Consider the following 19,197-nt stretch of genomic DNA (forward strand, 5'->3'; position numbering starts at 1 on the left):
CTCAGTGTCAGATTTTGTTTGATAACCTTCCTGCAAAGAGCCTTGTGATGTTTTAGTTTGTTCAAAGTGTTGTTGATCCTGTCTCCTCCTGGCACGAAGCACCCACACGAAACGAGGTTGGAGGAAAATCTTTACCTTGAGGTGCACTTGGTAAATTACCAAGCTCTCACAGAGGTCGGCTGGCATGGGAAATGGTATAAAAAAAAACCTTCAGCTAACCCATGCTGTATCCAATCTGGGAATTCTACAACCTGATACAGGTGCCAAAGCATGGGAAAGGATTCCACTGTCCACATTGCCGAACACTACAATTTGACCTCATTAACAATCCCTCTCCCCCAAAAAAACTTTGTTTCAATTGTAAGCAGGAAGATTCCACTTGACTTTCCTCGCTGATCCTTTCTGTGGTGTCTGAGCTTGGAATATCACCACATGATGGTGCTGCTGTCAGCCAGGGTGGGTTTTTTCAGTGCTCCTGGTTTGCTGCCCTCCCACCAGCAGGTGGAACTGCAGCGTTGCTGGAAATATTTCCACAGTCAGCTTCTCAACAGGCAGAGCCAGTGTCATCAGGCAAGTGCTTAGAGAAAGACAGACGTGCATTTAGATAGCGCCTTTCACGACCTTAGAACATCCCAAAGCACTTTACAGCTAATTAAATGCTTCTGTAGTTACTGTTATAATGCAGGAAATATGACAGCCAGTTTGCACACAGCAAGCTCCCACGAACAACAACATGATAATGACAAGATAACCTGTTTTAATGATGTTGATTGAGGGATAAATATTGGCCTGGACACCGGGGAGAACTCCCCCGCTCTTCTTCCACTAGTTCCACAGGATCTTTTACATCTACCTGAGAGGACAGACGAGGCCACAGTTTAACGTCTCATCTGAAAAATGGCATCTCCAACAGTGCAGCACTCCCTCAGTACTGCACTGGAATACAAGCCCCTGAATGTCAGCCGGCCGGGGTGCCAAAGCAGCCCATGAGTCAGTGCTCGGAGGTGAGGGGAAGGGGAGAGGACATGTGCAAAGCGCTGTCTGGGCTGTTAGTGGCTCCCGGTATCTCTGTGGAGCCTGGAGGAGGAGATTACCTTCTACTGCTCTACACACAAAAACGATCAATCTGATGAAAGGTCACTGACCTGAAACGTGAACTCTGTTTCTCCCTCCACAGATGCTGCCAGACCTGCTGAGTATTTCCAGCATTTTCTGTTTTTATTTAAGCTTTCCAGCATCCGCAGTATTTTGCTTTTGGATATGGAACAAAGGGCCATTTGCTTCAGACAGTCCTCTTGACTGCACGTGAAAGATCCCATGGCACCAACAACTTTCGCTCATACAGTGCCTTTAACATAGGTCACCTGTCCTAATGTTCCTTGATGTGGCTCAGTGTTAAATTTTGTCTGCCAATTCTCCTGTGAACCACCTTGCAATGTTTTATTATATCTATTGAACAGGCTGGGGCTCCTTTCTCTAGTAAAGAGAAGGCTGAGGGGTGACCTGATAGACTATGAAAGGGTATGATTGAGTGGAGCCAGAGAAAATGTTTCCACTTGTGAGGGAGACTAAAATTAGGGGCCTTCAAAATAAGATAGTGACTAATAAATCCAATAGGGAATTCAGGAGAAACCTCTTTGCCCAGACAGTGATTAGAATGTGGAACTCACTACCAAAGGGAGTGGTTGAGGCAGATACTATCAATGCATTTCAGGGGAAGCTAGATAAACACAGGAGGGAGAAAGGAATAGAAGGATATGCTGATGGGGTGGAACATAAACACCAGCATTGGCCAGTTGGGCTGAATGGCCTGTTTCTGTGCTATACTTTATAATTCTATGTTATAAGTTCTGTATAAATGCAAGTTGTTTAAAGAAAAAAAGCCCCTAATTAAGCTGGTCAAGAGACGCCGAAGTTCACTTATCTTCCGTGTACACCTTTGTTGCAGTGACCAATTCCCACTCTTTAATCGTCCCTCGTGATGAAAGGGAGGAGAACATGGAGGAGCTGAAGGAGACAGCCAGGACGCTGAGCAGGGACCGGCGTTTCCGTGAGACCGTCTATAAGTACATGACTCTCAAAGATTCCTCAAAGTTCTGATGCTACCGTGTGATGTAAACAAGAAGTCGTCCTGCTTTGCCATAACATAACCCTTGACCTTTAGCAGCTGTTCACAGTTTGCGACCTCCTGTAATAGCTAAATGGGCAAAGAGTAGAATAACGCAGTAGATTGGACAAATTGTTTCTTTTCACCTCTGCTCTTCCATCCAGCCCCAATCTCTCCTCTGTCCATTGGCAAGAAAAGGGCCCCATGCTGGATGCGTTTTGGGAATCTTGGCCTAGTTCTTACTGGGTGCAGATTTGCAGAGTAAGCCACTTCCGAGTTTGGCCACTCACTCAGAGAACTCATGGCTGGCTGGTGTAGGATTGCTGGTTAAACCAGGGAGGTGCTCATTGAATAGTGGGGTCAGAGCACAGTGAAGGTGGTGGTGGGAGCTTTACTCTGCATTGAAATTGCACTGTGCCAACTCTGGCTCGATGCTGACATTGGGAAACCTGTTTGAATCCCAACGCTTAAATCCCTCACTTTAAGAGCACAAAAAAAATTACTTTAAGATCAATTAAAGGAAGCAAGCTGCTGGTGAAGGGAGGGTATATATTGTATATAGACACACAAATACACAAGTGAGAGAGAGACTTGTGCCTAATGCACTTTCTACACTTCAAAGTGCACTGTTAAAAGTCTGTGTTACACTTGTGTCTGATTGGCTGAAATATATTCAGAAACACCAAGGGTGGTTATTTCTGAGACTGGTCTGGGAATATGTTTCTGACAGAAAAATTGGGCAGGAACGTTTCCCACACAGTTTCTATCTTTAAGCAGCTCTTCCTCCTCCCCCACCCCGGCTCCCGCTGTTTGACCTGCAAGTTCCCCTCCAAACCACACACCATCCTGACTTGGAACTATATCGCTGTTCCTTCACTGTTGCTGGGTCAAAATCCTGGAACTCCCTTTCTAACAGCACTGTGGGTGTACCTACCTCACATGGACTGTAGTGGTTCAAGAAGGCAGCTCACCACCACCTTCTCAAGGGCAGTTAGGGATGGGCAATAAATGTTGGCCTAGCCAGTGACGCCCACATCCCATGAATGAATTTTAAAAAAATTCAACTGAGGTCTACTCCGAGGTCTTGTACAAGGATTAAATAGAGTACTTTGTCTTATACTCAATTGTCCTATAAATACACAACACCCTATTTGCTCTATCACTTCACAGCATTGCTAATGAACCTTTAGAGATCTATGCACTGGAATGTACAGATCTCTTTTCTACACCCACTATAATGCTTTTCCCTGAAGGGTGTGTGGTGTGTGTGTTTTCATCATTCATCCTGCCTACTTGCTAACACTGCATCTTTCTAAGTGAAACATCGTTTGTTAGTCACAGGTTCAATCCCCAACACATGAAGATCTGTCTGTAGTAGCCGAGCATCATCTACAGTCCTGACACGCGCACAAATCTTAGAATCATCTGAAAACTTGCAGATTGCAGCCCCCAGCACCTACTTTCAGATCATTAATAAAAATAGTGAAGAACAATAGTCCCAACAGCAATATAAAAGCAAAATACTGCAGATGCTGGAAATCTGAAATAAAAACAAAAAGTGCTGGAAATACTCAGCAGGTCTGGCAGCATCTGTGGAGAGAGAAGCAGAGTTAACATCTCGGGTCAGTGACTTGTCATCAGAACTGGCAAAGGTTAGAAATGTAATAGGTTTTAAGCAAATAAAGCGGGGGTAGGGCAAAATAGATCAAAAAGGAAGATGTTGATAGGACAGAGAGCCGGAGAGATTGACAAGGAGGTCATGGGGCAAAGGCAAAGAGTGTGCTAATGGTGTGGAGAAAGACAAAGCATTAGTGCAGAGAGAGTGGTCATGACAGAATAATGAACAGCCCCAGCCCATGAAAAAAACAGTGGACAGGCACATAGTAAAAAAAATTACCTATCCAGTGTCCCCTCTCCCTGAGGACTTCCCTCCGGGTGGATATCACCCATCCAGTGTCCCATTTCCCCGAGGACCACCCTCCAGGTGGATATCACCCATCCGGTGGCCCATTTCCCCGAGGACCTCCCTCCAGGTGGATATCACCCATCCGGTGGCCCATTTCCCTGAGGACTTCCCTCCGGGTGGATATCACCCATCCAGTGTCCCCTCTCCCTGAGGACTTCCCTCCGGGTGGATATCACCCATCCGGTGGCCCATTTCCCCGAGGAACTCCCTCCAGGTGAATATCACCCATCCGGTGGCCCATTTCCCCGAGGACCTCCCTCCAGGTGGATATCACCCATCCGGTGTCCCCTCTCCCTGAGGACCTCCCTCCGGGTGGATATCACCCATCCGGTGTCCCCTCTCCCTGAGGACCTCCCTCCGGGTGGATATCACCCATTCGGTGTCTCATCTCCCTGAGGACCTCCCTCCGGGTGGATATCACCCATCTGGTGTCCCAGCTCGCTGAGGACCTCCCTCCGGGTGGATATCACCCATCCGGTGTCCCGTCTCCCCGAGGACCTTTGGGTGGATATCGGTGGATACCGATCCAGCTGCTCTATCTATTTTCAAGTTTTTAATTCTTTCTAAAACAATTTTTGTGGCACTGGGTTATTTCGGGAGGCTGCAGTGTGGGTGTGAGTTTGTCAGGTGACCAATGGGTTGGGATATTCAACACTTTTGGCATCATGGTGAAGCAGCAGTGAGATAGGACTGCCCAGTTTTACAGGGTTTGCTGGATTCCTCAGGGTCCCAGCGCAATCCAAGGTGCCCATGTTGCTTTTCAAGCTCCTACAGGAACCCCCTTAACTATCTCCACAATCATGTCTTCCACTCCCTTAGTGTACAGATGATTTGTGACAATGTGCATGGTGCAGAAGGTCCTTCTATAGATCGTGTTGTCCCAATACATTAACCACTAGCCAACTGTGGCCCATTGGAATCCCAATGTAGCTAATTGCCTTTCTGATTAGGCACCTACACTCATGAAATAACAAGGAGTCAAGGCTTTCAGTAGAAGGGAAGGAGGGGAGAAGGTTGGCAAGGAGTGAGAACAAAAGAAATTGAAATGCTGGGGCCTATTTTGTACAGGTTGAGCCAGCTGTTTGGGGGGCAGAGCCTGCATGCATCAACATCATTTATAGAGAATCTACTCTGTAGGAACAGGAGGAGGCAGTTAAGAACCTCAGGCCTGTTTCACCAGTCAATGAAACCATGATCGATATGTTAATTCCATTTACCCAGCCTACACATTTGCTTCCATATCCCTTAATACCCTAGCCTAATAAACATCTATCAAACTCAGCTTTGAAATTTCCAATTGACCCTTCATCTGAGCTTGCAGACACTTGGCCTCACCCCAAACTCATCTACCTGCTTTTGAAGGCTGCCCAGGAGCAGGTAATACATTCCCCATGAGCTCAAGTGTGGAGGAGCTGCAGGAGCAGAACAGGTTGGAGCAAAGGAGACTCGGGCAGCTTTTAAAGAGGATACAGCCCGGTGGATATAACCCACCCGAACAGAATATACAGGAGGTTAATGCAGCATATTGGAGCTCTGTGCAAGTGTGTTGGTGAGTGATAGATAGTGTGCACATCTGTGGCTGCAATTCCAGACACAACAAAGCTCACTTGCAACCTCCATAGCCAGGCACCAAGAGTTTTGCCTGGTCAACCTCCACAGGACAAGGGAGGAGATCGGGGCAGCAACCCTGAGAATCACCGTGTCACACAGTGATGGCCATAGAACAGAATATGCAGAGGCTGAATTGAGAGCTGCACTGCTCAAGGGTGGAGCAGGTGGTAGAAACAGGGTGTGTCGATCAGATCAGCAAGACAACCAGTCTTGGTACAGTACAGTGACATCAGTAATTTTAATGATTACCATACAATTAATTAAAAACAGTGACAAGGCAGTAAGTATAAATGCTGGGTATTATAATCATATGGCACAGAAGGAGGCCATGCGGCCCATCGAGAACATGCCGGCTCTCTGTAGAGCAATCTAAACAGTCCCATTTCCCTGCTCTATCCATGTAGTGCCCATCCAATTTCCTTTTGAAATCATTGATCGTCTCTGCTTCCACTACTCACAAAGGCAGTGATTTCCAGGTCATTACCACTCACTACATAAAAAAGTTCTTCCTCACAAACCCTTGTATCTCTTTCCCAAAACCTTAAATCCTTGTCCCCTAATCCCTGTACCCTCAGCTAATGGGAACAGCCTTTCTTTGTCTACCTTATGTCATAATCTTGTACACCTCTATCAAATCTCAAATTTTATTTGTTCCAAGGAGAACGACCCCAGCTTCTCCAACCTAACCTTGTAACAAATCCTTCAACCTTGAAACCATTCTGGTAAATCTCCTCTGCACACTCTCAAGGACCCTCACATCCTTCCTAAAGTGTGGTGACCAGAACTGGATGCAATACTCTAGTTAAGGTCTTCCCAGAGCTTTATAAAGGTTCAGCATAACTTCCCTGCTTGTGTACTCAATACCTCTATGAAGTCCAAGTTCCCATATGCTTTGCCAACTACTCTCTCAATATGTCCTACTGCCTTCAATGATCTATGCTCATGAACCGTCTGGTCTCTCTGTCCCTGCACACTTTTCAGACTTGTGCTAATAAGTCTATATTGCCTCTCCCTATCCCTTCTGCCAAAATGCATCACCTCACACTTCTCGGTATTAAATTCCATCCGCCACTTGTCTGCCCATTCTGCTAGCCATCTGTGTCCTGTTGCACTCAGTTCATATCCTCACTGTTTGCCATACCTCTGTATTTTAATATCCAAGTCATTTATATATATCAAATAAAGCAGTGGTCCTAGCAATGTACACTACTGTCTACCATTCTCTAGTCTGAAAAACATTTATCAAGGCTGGTTTATGTCCTTAAGCCATTTTGTTTTATCAAATTGGACACTGACCCTACTATTCAGACAGACCCTTAGAAAATAGGCAACATGTTTAGATAGAGGATCTGGATCGGCGCAGGCTTGGAGGGCCGAAGGGCCTGTTCCTGTGCTGTAATTTTCTTTGTTCTTTGTTTTTTGTTTATTCCATGAGCCTCAATTTTGTTAACCAGCTTTTTATGTGGTACTTTGCCTTCCTTAAAATCCATATAGACAACATCCATCACATTCTCTTCATCAACCTTCTCTGTTACTTTATCAAAACATTCAGTTAGATTAGTCAAGCATGATCTACCGTTTACAAATCCATGCTGGCTGTCCTTATATAACGCAAACCTTTCCAACTGCATGTTGATTTTTATTTCCCTGATTATTGTTTCTAAAACTTTACCCACCACTGATATTAAACTGACTGGCCTGAAGTTGCTAGGACTGTCCTTAAACCCTTTCTTGAATAAGGGTGTCATATTTGCCACTCTCCAGTCCTCTGGCACCTCCCCCATATCCAGGGAAGATTGGAAGATTTATGACAAGCCCTTCTGCTATCTCCATCCCCACTTCCTTTGACAGCCTGGGATGCAAGTTATCCGGACCAGGCAATTACAGGGCTCCGAATAGTGAAAGAGAGGTAGAGAAGAAAATCTGCACGGAGATCACAGACATGTACAGGAACTATAGAATGGTGATAATTATCCAAATATCGATTGGGATAATGTTAGAATAAGGAGAAAGGAAGGAAAGGAATTTCTGAAATATGTTCGGGAGAACCTCCTTGACAAGTATGTTCTCGGTTCAACTAGGAAGGAGACATTGCTGGACCTGGTGCTGGGGAATGAGTGGGCCAAGTGGATCAAGTGTCTGGGGGGAACGCTTGACGTAAGAGTGATCATCGCATCATAAGGTTTAGATTAGTAATGGAGAAGAGCAAGGAACAATCTAAAGTAGAACTTTGAAATTGGAAGAGGGCTAACTTCAATGGGAAGAGAGGGGATCTAGCCATGGTATAATGGATAACAAGGCGGCAGATGCAGTATAATATAGGGCAGTGTGACATTATACACTTTGGTCATAAAAATAGAAAAACAGAATATTTTTTAAAAGATGTGCAACTTGTAAGTGTTGATGTTCAACAAGACTTGGGTGTACTTGTACAAAGAATGCAGAAAGTTAACATGCAGTTTCAGCAAGCAATTAGGAAGGCAAATGGCATGTTAGCCTTTATTGCAAGGGGATTGGAGTACAGGAATAAGGAAGTATTGCTACAATTGTACAGGGTTTTGGTGAGACCACATCTGGAATACTGTGTGAGTTTTGGTCTCCACATTTAAGAAAGGATATAATTGCATTGGAGGTGGTACAGCGAAGGTTCATTAGATTAACCCCCAGGGATGAGGGGGTTATCCTATGATGAGAGACTTAAATTGGGCCTGTATTCCCTGGAGTTTAGAAGAATGAGAGGTGATCTCATTGAAACATATAAGATTCTAAAGGGGCTGGATAGGGTAGACACTGAGAGATTATTTCTGCTGGTCAGGGAATCTAAAACACGGGGACACAGTCTCAGGATAAGGGGCCAATCATTTAGGACTGAGATGAGGAGAAATTACTTCACTCAAAGGATTGTGAATCTTTGGAATTCTCTACCCCAGAGGGTTGTGGATGCTTCATCATTGAATACATTTAAGACTGAGATAGACAGGTTTTGGTCTCTCATGGAATCAAGGGATATAGCGAGCAGACGGGTTGAATCCGAAGATCAGCCATGATTGTTTTGAATGGTGGAGCAGGCTCGATGGGCCATATGGTCTACTCCTGCTCCTATTTCTTGTGTTCTTGTGGAACAAAAGATTGACAGGAAAGTCTGTAACTGAACAATGGGCGATCTTTAAGGAGGAGATGTTTCAGGTACAGTCTAGGTACATCCCAAGAAGAGCAAAAGGTAGGGGAACCAAAGCCAGGGCTCCTTGGATGATGAAGGAGATAGAGAACATGATAAAACAAAAAAAGAGGGTGTATGATGCATGTCGAGTAGCGTGACCATACTGTTCTTGCTTCTCAATGGTAATCAACTGTATTCTGTCTTCGCCCCCTAAAGGACATTCTTTCTTTCCAATGCTACAATGTCTTCCGTAATCAGTACTGCCATGTCACCTCCCTTTTTCCTTCCCTATCTTTTCAGAACATTTTGTATCCTTGAATATTAAGCGCCCAATCCTCACCATTTTTAAGCCATGTCTTCCAATATCATCCCATTTGCTTGGTGAGCAAGTGCCCATATGTTGAAATTGCCTGTTCCTTTGTTCTTGTTCCACCCTTCCCCCTTAGGGCAGTTCTTTATATATCCCTTACTCCAGGGGCTATTGACACGGCCACAACATCATCCATTTTCAAACAATCAGTGACACTGTAGCCCATTTAACCCACATATGGATATGCTTCCATTTTGTTTCTCCCCAAGTGCCTTCAGTTTTCCAGCAGACACAAATTAAAACAGATGGCAGTAAGACAGCTTCGGATTACAAGTGGTAATAAAATAAGTTGCTAAGTGGTATATATAGGTATAAAGTTTAATGCTAAGGAACCTGACGTGCTGCATGTGATAATCCTAGGCTGCCTCTCGGGAAGGGGAAAGGTTACACACTGTCTGCTACACGGGTCCTCTCTCATTGACTATTTAAAACTATTTAATGCTCAACAGAATTGTCATTCCAAACCACATGCCGGCAAAAACATTTCTACAAAGAGTTTGAGAAATTTGTGAAACAATATCTTGTGACGCTTGAAACCTGGCTTAAATGGTAGAAGTGGAATATTGCAAGCTGCACACACAAGCGCATGCATGCACACAGTCACAGTGGTGCAATCCTACTGCAGGTAGGTGTCAATGGAGGAGTGGGAGAGGAAATGGTGAGACGCCCAGGTGCCATTCTTGACCAGCTTGCTTGGTGGGATTGACAAAGGTCTATTGACAACACCGTATCAGCCAATGAGTTGGAGGTGGTGCGGGACGTGCATCTGGATTCACGGCAAGCAGTCTATTGAGAAAAAGTCTCTATGAACCACAGCAAATGAAACTGACTGAAACCACAGCAAAATGTCGCAATCAGAGGAAGGTTATTTCACCAGCAAAATGCAGTGAGTGGAGGATAGTTACATAATGCAAATTATCTGCACAAAATCAATCTCAGTCACTTACAGCAGTTTGGATCTGAATGGCGGGGGAAGTACCCAATTACTGTTCTGGCCAGGGCTTGTGGTGTCACTCTTATCAGCTGGGAGCTGGTCATCTCAGTCCCCTGGGCACATGGCACAGGAGGCTATTGGGGTGGAAAGAGCTGTTAATAATTATAGCAGATGTGCACATGCAGAATGTGTTTTAAACTAAAGGATACTGCGCGATACTGGAAATCAGAGTGGTTTACTTGTAAGGTATTATTTAAGTTACACATTTCTCTCGCCTTTGCAGTTATTAATAGCAAAGTATTAATATTATTGGTCACGTCAATGCAGGAATTTACTTCACGACTGATTAAAATCTCGCTATCCTGCAGAATCTGCTGAGCTTTTTGGAAAATATTTAAATTGTGCTGCTTTGAAGTTGCAAATGATCAGTGCACTATGAAAGCGAGCTGGAACTCAATCACACAGCTATGCTCCGTAGAGAGAGAGAGAGAGCAGCTGATGTATCTGCAGGGCTTTGGAATACAGTTTCATCCTCAAGACCATTGGAAGTATATTTATAGGACGCCCCGTGAACGCTATGAATAATCTAGTCATTATTTACTTTTCTGTGCGTTTAGAATTAATGTAATTTTTGTCAGTATCACTGGGGCTGTGCAAACTAACATTACTGAACATTGTATTTTTCACTCAGCACCTCTTCCTGGTTTTCTTTTGCTTCTCTCTGATGCTTTCTAACATTTTGTTTTGCTTCTCCCCCATTTGTTTGCTCTTCCATTCCTTTCACCATGTTACAATGCAACGGGGATATGTTGAGCACTGCAACCATGTGGCATGCTGGTCCTCTGACCTCGTGTTATGCAATGTGAGGACCCATGATTAGCCAATGGTGACTTGGGTGAGGGAGAGCTCGCCATTAGTCTCTTGCTGCTACGCCTCCTAGTATTTCACTCAAGAGCAGATGTAGCAGAGAGCTGAGAGCAGACCATATCCCCTCTACCTTGGCAGGGGAATTGCCAAGAAGAAAAGTAGATTTAAAATGGAATGTTATTATGAGTGATATTTTGGAGGTGATGTAACTAAAAGTCGCTTCAGTGTTTGTTTTACAATGTGATTATTATATATACTTTTTCTCCAAATCATATACAAAACAAATTGTAAACAGGATAATGCTGAACAAAAAATTATTGCCTATTGGAGAAGCGATCAAGCTTTAAAAAATAAATGTTCTGAATTTTCAGCAGCAACTTGGCTCTTAGTCCAGTTTTTGCCTCTGATGTAGAGCTTTCCCAGTTTGCAAGTAAAACCTGTGTCAAGACCAGACTACCTCTAGAACAGCCTATTTGAGCCCGGAGATGTAGGATGTATTGTACTGTAGTAGGGAAGATACAGCATTGTAACTTGTCGTTCCACACATGTTAAGTACATGGCGTTGGCTGTGACATTGGGAGTGAGTGCCGGAGCTACAGGCTTCCCTACCTTAGAATCATAGAAAGTTTTTGGCTCAGAAAGAGGCCACTTGGCCCATCGTGTCTGCGCTAGCCGACAAAAAACCCTAGCCTAATCCCACTTTCCAGCATTTGGTCTGTAACCCTGCAGGTTATGGCACTTCAGGTGCACATCTGTCGTCATTGGTGGCGGCTGTCTCTCGATTTGAGGATGACATGTACTCAAGGTCACTAGTTTCTGCCATGGGTCTTCATGTGACTGAATAGGCCAGTTCTTGCAGATCTTTGGGCACATGGGGCAGGACGTCCCACGAAGCAGTGGGATCTGGAGTGCAGGATTTGCTTCCTTTTCTTTCCTTCTCTGCAGCCGGTCTGCCTCATCATTAAGGCGTTTGGACTCAAAGCACGATGCACCTTGATGCACAAGTTGTCGCCATTTTGAATGGTTGGTAGCAAGCCATCAATGTCAATGCTGCCGGGTTTCACAGAGAACTTCAGAGTGTGTTTGAAGGGTTTTCTTTGTCCTCACCTGGAATGCTGGCCATTTGAGAGTTGAGAACACAGGACCTGGCAGGGGAGACGGGTTTTGGCCATCCAGACATAGTGTCCAGTCCATCAAAGTTGATTTTGCAGGAGATTTGCCTGAATGCTTGTGGAGCTGACGGGGTGGGGTGGCGCAGTGGTTAGCACCGCAGCCTCACAGCTCCAGTGACCCGGGTTCGATTCCGGGTACTGCCTGTGCGGAGTTTGCACGTTCTCCCTGTGACCGCGTGGGTTTTCGCCGGGTGCTCCGGTTTCCTCCCACAGCCAAAAACTTGCAGGTTGATAGGTAAATTGGCCATTATAAATTGCCCCTAGTATAGGTAGGTGGTAGGGGAATATAGGGAAGGTGGGGATGTGGTAGGAATATGGGATTAGTGTAGGATTAGTATAAATGGGTGGTTGATGGTCGGCACAGACTCGGTGGGCCAAAGGGCCTGTTTCAGTGCTGTATCTCTAAATAAATAAAATAAATAAAAAGGACAGTAGTGAGTCCAGGTCTCACTGCAGTACAGGAGTGTGGTGACAATAATGGCTCTGTACTCTAGGACATCCAGGCACCTTTTCAATGAGTTGAGGGTTTCTTCCTTTCAGGCAGTGAGTTCCAGACTCCCGCCACCCTCTGGGTGAAAAAATCTTTCCTTTTCTCCCCTCTAATCTTTCTACCAATCACGATGGAATCTTAGCAAGTTTACGGCACAAAAAGAAGTACCTTCAGGGATTGGAGAGTGGAACAGGCCTGGAGTTCCTATATATTTTTCAGAGTGGAAAATGCTTCATTTAACCACTTGTGCTAGCCTTGGCTGTCGCCTCTGAGTCACAAGGTTGTGGTTTTGAGCCACATCCCAGGGACCTGAGTGCAAAATCTAGATTGATACGCCCAATGCTGTACTGAGGGAGTGCTGCACTGTTGGAGATGCTGTCTTCTGGATGAGATGTTAAACCAAGGCTCCCTCTCAGTTGGACATAAAAGATCCCATGCCACTATTTCGAAGAAGGGCAGGGGAGTTATCCCTGGTGTCCGGCCAATATCTATCCCTCAATCAAAAGCACTTAAAACAGATTATCTGGTTTTCATCTCATTGCTGTTTGTGGAAGCTTGTTGTGTGCAAATTGGCTGCTGCTCTAAATTACAACATGAGTACATTTCAAAATTAGTTCATTAGCTGTAAAGTGCTTTGGGATGCCCTGAACTCATACAAGGTGCTTTTTAAAAAATTCATTCATGGGATGTAGGCGTCACTGGCCAGGCCAGCATTTATTGCCCATCCCTAATTGCCTTTGAGAAGGTGGTGGTGAGATGCCTTCTTGAACCGCTGCAGTCCATGTGAGGTAGGTATACCCACAGTGCTGTTAGGAAGGGAGTTGCAGGATTTTGACCCAGCGACAGTGAAGGAACGGCGATATAGTTCCAAGTCAGGATGGTGTGTGACTTGTAGGGGAACTTGCAGGTGGTGGTGTTCCCATGTATTTGCTGCCCTTGTCCTTCTAGTTGGTAGAGGTCGCGGGTTTGGAAGGTGCTGTCCAAGGAGCAGGCTGTTGCTTGACTAGTCTGTGGGACAGCTCTCCCAACTTTGGCACAAGCCCCCAGATGTTAGTAAGGAGGACTTTGCAGGGTCGACAGGGCTGGGTTTGCCGTTGTCGTTTCCGGTGCCTAGGTCGATGCCGGGTGGTCTGTCTGGTTTCATTCCGATATGCTATAGAAATGCAAATCTGTCTTTCTTTCTCGTCATGTTGAGCAGACTCAGAGTGCTTTCCATAAAATGGATTATCTTTAGAGTGCATTGCGATGCAGCCAAAAGCAGCAGCCATTCTGAGCTGGTAACGTCCCACAGACAGTGAATGAGATGAATATTTTGGGTGGCGTTGAGTGAGGGAGAAATGTTAGTCCGGAATTCTTTTTGAAATAGTGCCATTGGATCTTTTTGCATCCACCTGAACTAGCAAATGAGAGCCTGATTGACCATCTGCCCTCTGAGTGATCAGTTACAGAGTACTGACAGAGTAACAGAATACCTGCACCTCGATGCTCGTTTTATTTTGTTGTATGAGGGAGACCATAATACAAACACAATTGTTTAGGTTGCAATGAAAGCAATGTAGAGGGGCATCTGTTGTTCACGGCATTTCTCCTGTATCTGACGAAGGGAGAACAGCATGTCAATAGTCGATCTCTCTGCACGAAAGCCACACTGTGCCTCAGGGTAGACGCGCTCGGCCAGCTTCTGGAGCCTGTTCAGAGCGACTCGAGCAAAGACTTTCCCCACTATGCTGAGCAGGGAGATTCCACGGTAGTTGTTGCAGTCACCGCGGTCACCTTTGTTTTTATAGAGGGTGATGATGTTGGCATCGCGCATGTCCTGGGGTACTGCTCCCTCGTCCCAGCACAGGCATAGCAGTTCATGTAGTGCTGAGAGTATAGCAGGCTTGGCACTCTTGATTATTTCAGGGGTAATGCTGTCCTTCCCAGGGGCTTTTCCGCTGGCTAGGGAATCAATGGCATCACTGAGTTCCGATTTGGTTGGCTGTATGTCCAGCTCATCCATGACTGGTAGAGGCTGGGCTGCATTGAGGGCAGTCTCAGTGACAGCATTCTCCCTGGAGTACAGTTCTAGGTAGTGCTCAACCCAGCGGTCCATCTGTTTGCGTTGGTCAGTGATTATGTCCCCCGATTTAGATTTGAGGGGGGTGATCTTCTTGATGGTTGGCCCAAGAGCTCTCTTCATGCCATCATACATTCCTCTGATGTTTCCGGTGTCTGAGGCCAGCTGAATATGGCTGCATAGGTGTTGCCAGTAGTCGTTTGCGCAACGCCTAGCTGTTCTTTGTGCAGTACTTCTGGCTGCTTTAAGTGCTGCGGATGTTAAATCGCTGGGGGCTTTCTTGTAGTTCAAAAGTGCAATGCGCTTAGCGGCTATGACAGGTTCCAGCTCTTCATTATGAGATTGAAACCAGTCTGCATTTCTCTTCGCACTTTTGCCGTAGGTGGTCAAAGCTGACTCATAGATGGCGTCTCTGATGTGGGCCCACTTGGTCTCAGCATCCCCTGTGGGAGTGTTTTGAAGGGCTGTTACAAGTGAATTTAGAAATTTTTGTAACAGCTGTGGGTGAGAAATTCTGCTCGTGTTGATGCGCGGGTGGCCCTTCTGCTTGGAATGATGCAACTTCTTTGGTCTGAGTCTAACCTTGCTGCACACCAGGGAGTGGTCGGTGTCGCAGTCCGCACTGTGGAAGCTGCGTGTGATTTGAACACTGTTTAAGGCGGCTCGCCTTGTGACAATGAGGTCTAGCTGGTGCCAACGACGTGATCTTGGGTGCCTCCATGAAACCTGGTGACAGGGTTTAGTGTGAAAGAACGAGTTGGTGATGCAGAGGTTATGATAGGTACACAACTCAAGCAGTCTTTGCCCGTTCTCATTCATCCTTCCAACGCCATAGCGCCCAAGGCAGGAGGGCCATGAGTCATGGTCGGCCCCAACCCTGGCATTAAAGTCCCCCAGCAGGAATAGGTGTTCGGTGTTGGGGATGCTGCTAATGATGTTATGGAGTTGTTCATAGAACTGGTCTTTAGCTTCAGGTGCGGAACAGAGTGTTGGAGCATAGATGCTGAGTAGGTGTACTGGACCAGAGGTGGTGAGCAGTCGGATGGACAGTATGCGTTCCGAGCCATTTGAGGGAGGCTCTATCATGCTGAGCAAGGAGTTTCTGATGGCGAAGCCCACTCCATGCTGTCTTGGTTCTTCAGGATCCCTGCCCTGCCAGAAGAAGGTGTAGTCTTGCTCTGCTAGAGAGCCACTCGCGGGGAGGCGAGTCTCCTGAAGTGCTGCAATGTCCACATTGAGTCTACTGAGCTCGTTGTTAATGATGGCGGTCTTCCGAGAATCGTTGATTTGTGTAAGGTCTTCCGACAGGCCAGGACACATAGTTCTGACGTTCCAGCTTGCAAAGCGAAGGGCTGGTACCTTCTTTCCTTTTTTCATGTTGTTTGGTGCGGTGTATCAGTCCACCTTTCGGGCAATGACCCTGAGCTCCAAGCACCCATTGAAGCAGGCAGACTGTGGCGGGACAGAACCTTATTGACCGGGGGCTGCCCGGTTTGAGGCGGGCGGTAGCTGTCCAGTGAGGTGCAATGACCTCTCCCACCGACAAAGGCAACCCGTGGCGCCCAGTTTCTACGCCAATTTATCTGGACTTATAACCCGTAACTGCTGCCTTCCGTGTTGTTTCAGTCGCTGTGAGGCAACTATGGAGTGACCTCTCCATGGCGCATGCCTGGGCAAATTTATGGAGGTTGAGAGTTGCCCAGTCGTCAAAACCCCCCTCTCGGCCTTTCTGGTGGGGTCCAAAGGAGTGCAGGACACGACGTTTGGCACCAGTATGGCTGCAGGAACTGCCGGAAACATGCCAAAGGTGACACATGACCGCCTACGGGGTTCCGCTCCGGATTTTCTGTTAGGGTTTACTCCCTTAGCCTTGGTCTCTCCCGAGACGCCCACAAGGCAGTGGGGTTGTTGGGGCCCCTACACAGGTGTAGGATGGTGCCGGTGGGAGGAGGGGATGCAAGGGGGAGGGGTAGAGGGAGGGGGTGGGGGGGGGGTGCAGGGGAAGGGGGTGCGGGGTGAAGATGGTGCGGGGGGGGCGGGCTGGGACGGGGTTGTGAGGGGGTGAGCTGAGAGGGTGGAGCAGGGAAGGGGACGGGGGTGGGGGGGGTGGTGGAAGGGGGGTAAAGGGGGGGGGAGGGGGGGTGGAATCTGGTGCAGGTAATAAGCCATTTCCTCAGTGCCCACCATCGACGTCCGGAAAGCTCATCTACGTCCTTCGGGAGGTGAAGCATCATTTGGCAGACTTAGAGGTGATTACATTTGCTAAGGGTTTTTTTTTGCAGTGGTTTAAATAAAGGCATGCAGCATTGCCGACAGTGCGCTGCAGATGCTCTCCGAGCCATCTCCCGCGGGCGCTTTGAAGTTGCGGCCGGGGGGGCCGCTCGTGGATGTTTTGGGTGTTCGGGGCACCTTTTCACAGGACTTCTCTCGGGTCCCGCAGCTCCTTCTTCACCTCAATGAAGCCTTTGACCTCGTCAGCAGACGTGGTCTCTTCAGACTACTAGAAAAGATCGGATATCCACCAAAGCTACTAAGTATCATCACCTCATTCCATGACAATATGAAAGGCACAATTCAACATGGTGGCTCCTCATCAGAGCCCTTTCCTATCCTGAGTGGTGTGAAACAGGGCTGTGTTCTCGCACCCACACTTTTTGGGATTTTCTTCTCCCTGCTGCTTTCACATGCGTTCAAATCCTCTGAAGAAGGAATTTTCCTCCACACAAGATCAGGGGGCAGGTTGTTCAACCTTGCCCGTCTAAGAGCGAAGTCCAAAGTACGGAAAGTCCTCATCAGAGAACTCCTCTTTGCTGACGATGCTGCTTTAACATCTCACATTGAAGAATGCCTGCAGAGTCTCATCGACAGGTTTGCGTCTGCCTGCAATGAATTTGGCCTAACCATCAGCCTCAAGAAAACGAACATCATGGGGCAGGATGTCAGAAATGCTCCATCCATCAATATTGGCGACCACGCTCTGGAAGTGGTTCAAGAGTTCACCTACCTAGGCTCAACTATCACCAGTAACCTGTCTCTAGATGCAGAAATCAACAAGCGCATGGGTAAGGCTTCCACTGCTATGTTCAGACTGGCCAAGAGAGTGTGGGAAAATGGCGCACTGACACGGAACACAAAAGTCCGAGTGTATCAGGCCTGTGTCCTCAGTACCTTGCTCTACGGCAGCGAGGCCTGGACAACGTATGCCAGCCAAGAGCGACGTCTCAATTCATTCCATCTTCGCTGCCTTCGGAGAATACTTGGCATCAGGTGGCAGGACTATATCTCCAACACAGAAGTCCTTGAAGCGGCCAACATCCCCAGCTTATACACACTACTGAGTCAGCGGCGCTTGAGATGGCTTGGCCATGTGAGCCGCATGGAAGATGGCAGGATCCCCAAAGACACATTGTACAGCGAGCTCGCCACTGGTATCAGACCCACCGGCCGTCCATGTCTCCGTTATAAAGACGTCTGCAAACGCGACATGAAATCGTGTGACATTGATCACAAGTCGTGGGAGTCAGTTGCCAGCATTCGCCAGAGCTGGCGGGCAGCCATAAAGACAGGGCTAAATTGTGGCGAGTCGAAGAGACTTAGTAGTTGGCAGGAAAAAAGACAGAGGCGCAAGGGGAGAGCCAACTGTGCAACAGCCCCAACAAACAAATTTCTCTGCAGCACCTGTGGAAGAGCCTGTCACTCCAGAATTGGCCTTTATAGCCACTCCAGGCGCTGCTTCACAAACCACTGACCACCTCCAGGCGCGTATCCATTGTCTCTCGAGATAAGGAGGCCCAAAAGAAAAAAGAATGTTTAGGTTGCAGCATACACAAACAGTCAAGAATATATTTCTGTTCTTCCCTTGGATTCTAGGAATGGGCAGTGCCTGCTTCAGTAATTTTCCATTTGCAAGTCAAAGAGCTGTTTGCTTTGAACTATTTATTTCAAGAAAGGAGGACAAGTAAATCGCTGCATCACCTGACAGGAGTGCCTGGGCCCTTGGATAGTGAGGAGGGAGGCAGTGAAAGAGCAGGTGTTACACCTCCTGCTGTGGGAAGGGGATGAGGTGTTGGGGTGATGGAGGCCAGGGTGTCGCGGAGGGAATGTTCACTTCCGAATGCTGACAGGGGAGGGGAGGGGAAGATGCGTTTGGTGGTGGCATCACGCTGGAGGTGCAGAAATGGCGGAAGATGATCCTTTGGATGAAAAGGCTGGCGGGGTGGAAAGTGAGGACAAAGGAAACCCTATCATAGTTCTGGTAGAGAGGGGAAGGGGTTGTGGTGTTCTCGAGACTGGAGTGAGGTTTAGCCAAGTTTAGTAAGGGATATGAGACAGAGACAGCATGCTGTTGAAACAATGGATTCTTCTTTATTCTCTTCTTACTTTCACTTTCCCTGTGCTTTCTCATGTGTGTTGTACAGCAGACACAAGTGGACAAAATGCATAATGCAATTTCAAAACACT

General features: G+C 47.0%; 1 protein-coding gene across 2 annotated transcripts in view; it reads left to right on the forward strand.

The window, feature by feature from the left end:
• plekhd1 (pleckstrin homology domain containing, family D (with coiled-coil domains) member 1) overlaps positions 1-11,344 on the forward strand; it is an 86,422-nt gene extending 75,078 nt beyond the window's left edge. Inside the window, exon 13 of one of the 2 annotated variants that reach the window (XM_068039768.1) lies at positions 1,949-11,344. In XM_068039768.1, coding sequence (XP_067895869.1) covers positions 1,949-2,100 — 152 coding nt within the window. In that variant the 3' untranslated portion in view covers positions 2,101-11,344. The remainder of the gene's footprint in view (positions 1-1,948) is intronic. The other variant, XM_068039770.1, reaches the window with a different exon arrangement.
• The last annotated feature ends 7,853 nt before the right edge of the window (positions 11,345-19,197 follow it).

Source organism: Heterodontus francisci, chromosome 9 (assembly GCF_036365525.1).
Source record: "Heterodontus francisci isolate sHetFra1 chromosome 9, sHetFra1.hap1, whole genome shotgun sequence".
NCBI lineage: Eukaryota > Metazoa > Chordata > Chondrichthyes > Heterodontiformes > Heterodontidae > Heterodontus > Heterodontus francisci.